Source organism: Lolium rigidum, chromosome 7 (assembly GCF_022539505.1).
Source record: "Lolium rigidum isolate FL_2022 chromosome 7, APGP_CSIRO_Lrig_0.1, whole genome shotgun sequence".
NCBI classification, from domain to species: domain Eukaryota; kingdom Viridiplantae; phylum Streptophyta; class Magnoliopsida; order Poales; family Poaceae; genus Lolium; species Lolium rigidum.
Genome location: NC_061514.1, coordinates 336,755,723 through 336,761,229, shown reverse-complemented (window position 1 = coordinate 336,761,229; position 5,507 = coordinate 336,755,723). Strand labels below are relative to the sequence as shown.

Sequence of the window (5,507 nt, the reverse complement as noted above, 5' to 3'; positions counted from 1 at the left end):
TTTTTTTTAACAAACTTTAGAAAAACCTTTAATATCCCATCTCTGCACGCTTTTTTAAAACCATTTTACACTATACATTGACCAAGGGTGAAATGCTTTGAAAAATCTACATTTTCGCAACTACAGAGCTGCTTTGACATGCTTAGGATTATTACACGGACATCAAGTGGATCACATTCACTGTGGCGTGTATTCAAGGGAATAAAACAGGTTGAACAAGTCTACCTTGCCATTATTGGAAAATCTTGACGCATCCACATGATGAATAAAACAGGTTGAATAAGTTTGTTCTTTTTTTCTTCTTTATTTGGGCTTAGGGCCTACTAGATAGTCTACTATTGCTAAACTCTAGCAATAAGTTTTTTTTGTACATACTCTTTATTTGAAAATATATAAATATACACAGTGGGGAAACCCACTGATTTGCCTCAAAAAAAAAATGTAGGACGGACGTGACACTTCTAGGGTAGTAACGATCCAGCGACCTGCATGTTGTGGCCGCCGCGCTCTTGGCAGTCACGTCCATATGGTCCATGTCTCGCAGAAGTAACGAAAGCGTCGTTGAAGCTGGCTCGCGCGCACCAGTTTCAAGTGGCTCTGTGGCAGCCGACGACTCCAAAGTCGTCGGCGTTTCTTCCCCATCGGCCAACCCAACTCAACATGGTTCCTATATATGTAGTGCGTGTTCAGCTCAGCAACCACATACACCATCTTCTTCCTCTTTTCTCAGAGTAGCAGCACACACAAGGTGCATTCATGAGCTTCCTCTTTTCTCCAATTTATCATTCACGGTACTCGTCCCCATGCATGGCTACCCTCTACATACTACTCGGCCTGCTCCTCCTTCCATGCTCCTCCTCTGCAAACGATACTCTCACGGCAGGCCAGGCGCTCGCGGTCGGGGACAAGCTTGTCTCGAGCAACGGCAAGTTCGCGCTCGGCTTCTTCCAGCCAGCCGCAAGCACCATTACTAGTAAGTTCACCAACATCACCTCCACAGCTAACTGGTACCTCGGCATATGGTTCAACCAGATACCAGTTTTTACTACCGTGTGGGTCGCCAACAGGGACCAGCCGATCCCCAATGACCCCAAGCTCAACCTGACCACACACCTCAAAATCTCAAGCAATGGCAACCTTATCATCGTCCACGATGAAGTTGTTATATGGTCCACTCATATTACACACAATAGCAGGATACGACCCAGCATAAACACCACAAGTGTAGTTCTCATGAACAGTGCGAACCTAGTTCTCACATCATTATCTGACCAAGTGTTGTGGGAGAGCTTTGACTACCCAACAGATGTTGTGCTTCCTGGTGCAAAGTTTGGCCGGAACAAGATCACCCGCTTGAACCGCAGGGGCATCTCAAAAAAGAGCACCGTCGATCCGGGGCTTGGCTACTATAGCATTGAACTGCAGACCAACGGCAATATTGGGATAATACTCAAACGCCGCAAACCTTCGCTGGTGTATCGGACTTATGGATCCGAAACATCATCCATATTGAAATTATTACCCAGAGTCAAGAAGATGCTAGAACTGGTTCCACAAACCAAAGGCGTGGTTATTCCAGATTATGTTAGTAACAAGGAAGAGGAGTATTACGTGTACACTTCAGCAAATGAATCATCTTCCTCATTTCTCTCGCTAGACATCTCTGGTCAGATCAAGCTGAATATTTGGTCACAAGCCCAAGGATCTTGGCAAGCTGTACTAGACGACCCCGTTGATGTCTGCACTCCATTTGCTACATGCGGACCTTTCACGGTCTGCAATGGCAAAGCACAGCCATCTTGTGGCTGCATGGAGAGCTTTTCTAAGAAGTCACCGCGGCATTGGGAGTTTGGTGATCGATCACACGGCTGCGTCAGAGATTCACCGCTATATTGCACTAGTAACAAGAACACCACAAGTTCAACAGACATGTTCCGGCCAATTTCTCAGGTTACATTGCCCTACAACCCGCAAAGAACGGACCTTGCTGGCTCTCGCAGGAACTGTGAGGAATCTTGTCTCAGTTCTTGCTCTTGCACCGCTTACTCCTATAATAACAGCATATGCTCTGTCTGGCATGGGAAACTGCTTGGTGTAAATTTGAACGATGACATTGAAATTACTTCTGAAGATACCCTTTACCTTCGCCTTGCTGCCAAAGATGAGCCAATTTTGCTAAAGGACAAAAGAAAACCAAATGTTGGAGTTGTTATTGCTGCAAGCATTAGTAGTTTTGTGTTACTAATGCTCATGCTCTTGTTAGTGATTTGGAGGAACAAACTCAGGTGGTGTGGTTCGCCACTATATGGCAATCAGGGCACTACTGGTATTATAGCGTTTAGATACACTGATTTATCTCATGCTACTAAAAACTTCTCTGAAAAGCTGGGAACAGGTGGTTTTGGTTCTGTATATAAGGGAGTGTTAAGTGATTCGACTACTATAGCAGTGAAAAGGCTTGATGGTGCAGGCCAGGGAGAGAAGCAATTTAGAGCCGAGGTGAGCTCAATCGGATTGATCCACCATGTCAACCTAGTCAAATTGATTGGTTTCTGCAGCCAAGGTGATAATAGGTTACTTGTGTATGAACACATGTTAAATGGATCTCTTGATGGTCACCTTTTTAAGAACAATGTCGTTGTACTAAATTGGGACATAAGGTACCAGATAGTCCTAGGAATTGCTAGAGGATTGTCCTACTTGCATCAGAGTTGCTACGAGTGCATCATACACTGTGATATTAAGCCAGAAAATATACTTCTAGATGCATCATTTTTTCCTAAAGTTGCTGACTTTGGAATGGCAACATTTGTGGGAAGAAATTTTAGCCGAGTCCTGACTACATTCAGAGGAACAGTAGGTTATCTTGCCCCGGAGTGGCTGAGCGGAGTTGCTGTTACACCAAAGGTTGATGTTTACAGCTTTGGCATGGTATTGTTTGAAATCATATCAGGAAAGAGGAATTTTCCTGAAGCACATTCGGACAACAATGATCGTGCTGAATATTTCCCCATGCTAGTGATCAGCAAACTTCACGAGGGAGATATGCATAGTTTGGTGGATCCACGGTTACATGACAACTTCAATGAGGAACAGGCCGAAAGAGTTTGCAAAGTCGCATTATGGTGCATCCAAGACAATGAGCTTGATCGTCCATCGATGGGTGAAGTGGTTCGGGTTCTTGAGGGTCTCCAGGAAATTGATATGCTTCCGATGCCAAGACTACTTGTAGCTATAACTAAACACTGTAATTCTATTTGAGTGTAAGAGCTTTCAAAAAAAGAACTTGAGTGTAATGATTTAGAAATCTAAGTCACGGTCAATGTGTAATAATAAAGGAATGAAATTGTGCAAATACATGATTGTCTCAAATTTACTTTTGTCAAATTGGTGAGGGAAAGATTCCCGCATGCAGATAGATATTATTGTCAACATTATTTTGTGGACTCTTGGCCCTTTCACCCTTTCACTAACATATATTGGGGCCTTTGCTTTGTAATTTTTTAATCAATATCGCGTAGTAACATTTGTAATGAAGCTTTAGAGAAACAATTGTGTATCAGAAGACCAATTTTAAAGATATCGTGCTCTTATTCTAAGTTGAAATCATGTAGTTCCCCTCTGTGAGAGTGAAATACATTTTCGCATACCGGGAATGTTGTAAAATTGGACCCGCATACTTGGTGATTATGATAACTCATCCGTTCAGTTGAAAAGTCTTTCGAACATTTCTTGCGAGCAAGTATTTCCATTTCCATCTGGTGTGTTTATTTTCAAGATAATTACAGTTCTAAGAAATACCACTGATTTAAAATATAGAGTGAACTTCACCTTTTCTCCTTAGTTATACAATTGTGACACAAATTACCCATTTAGTGGAAAATGTCTAGAGTATGTTTTTTTAGATAAAGGAAATATATTAATATCAAAAGATACCAATTACACCCAGCCTCTGCAACAACGCCCCACCCTAATAGCAGTACGGATGCACACAGCCAAAAAAAGTAAAGAAAACTAAGAAAAAAAGTCCCGCTACAACATTCTAGACCTAGCAATAGAAATACAACCACCACCGTGACAACACCTGAAATACATGCTCTCCAAAAGCGACACCTCCAAGATGGAAACAGTGCACCAGCGCCGTCATCGCCCAACAAAAAGGTCTTAGGTTTCACCCTGAAGATAGTCCCCACACTCAAAACAATGCCTCCAACAAGGTCATTGTCAGGCACAACCAGTTAAGGCCAGAGCTTGGGTTTTCACCCTGAGATGTAAGACTCTGAAATTCACCTGTGCTGCCGCCCCCACATGCATACCACAGCTGCGGAGCCCGGGACGTCAAGCAAATCCCTCAGCATCACAGAGACTCGAACCTCTTTTGGCCAGTCCACCAATCCCTCAGCAACACAGAATAGAGCTTCGCGCCGCTCCCTCCAGAACCAAACGGTCGGAATAAAAACATGGGTGCGCGCGACCAAATACCACCCGATCCAGCAAACTCCAGGCAAAAGATGCATTGTTCCATTCGCCGGCGGAGCTTTCCGGAACTCATTCTCCAGCCAGATCAAGGCAAACTGACCTCCAGTAGATCTTCATCTTCGCTTGCGAGAAACCCGAGGACCGCCACAAAAAACAAAGCAAGACCAGCAGACCCCACGCCACCAGACCCTCCTACCGGATCACCAGGGAAGAGGACAGCGGCGCGGATCATGTGTACCACCGCCGAACCATCACCGGGGGCGGAGGCCGCCACCACTCCACTGAATCCTCCATGGCTACCGACGGAGAGCATCAGGCCCCGGCCAAGTAGCCGTGCCGCCTGGCTTCCTCCAACGGCGCTTCATCACCTCCCATGGAACACCGCCTCGGAAACCCTCTCCTCCCCCTCGTCGTTCGACGGAAGGGGCACCGCCACCACTGCCGGGGCCAGGGCCGGAGCCGGGGCCAAGGCCAGGGTCGGGGCCGAGGCCGGCAGCAGCGGTTGCTGAGGTGCGGTGGTCCGGGGGCGGCTGCTCGGAGCGGGGTGGTCGGATCCTCCGCCGCCGCTCGGGAGGGGGGGCGGGAGAGGAGGAGGCGGCGGCTAGGTCAGAAGAGGAGGAGGCTTGTCTCTCGCCAAACAGCGAGGCGGTGGTCTAGAGTATGTATTTTAAAAGGTTTGGATTCTTATTGTCTAGTGCATGCCCATTGTGCAAGGTATTAGGTGATGACCGGGTTCAATAATATCACGAGGATAACGAGGAATGAAACGAACGGATAAGAGAAACCGGGACATTATTGTCGGTGACACCATCCATTCATTACACATTTTTAATGCAATATCGGTGTGACAAGTTGGTCCTATCTAACAAAAACAAGTAAAATACTAATTTGGTATAGAATCGTATTTTAAATCTCCACAATGGCATAGTTTGGTAGAAATTCCACTAAATGGGGTATCGTGTACATATTGTTGTTATGTACAGAAATTTCTCCAGCCCCTGCCTTACCGCTTGGCCATGCTTTCCAAA

General features: G+C 45.7%; 1 protein-coding gene across 1 annotated transcript; it reads left to right on the top strand.

Annotated features, from left to right (window-relative positions):
- The first annotated feature begins 568 nt into the window (after window positions 1-568).
- LOC124675874 (G-type lectin S-receptor-like serine/threonine-protein kinase At2g19130) lies at window positions 569-3,357 on the top strand. The gene has a single exon (XM_047211942.1). It carries the CDS (start codon window positions 757-759, stop codon window positions 3,259-3,261), a length of 2,505 nt encoding a protein of 834 aa, XP_047067898.1. The 5' UTR covers window positions 569-756; the 3' UTR covers window positions 3,262-3,357.
- Window positions 3,358-5,507: the final 2,150 nt, after the last annotated feature.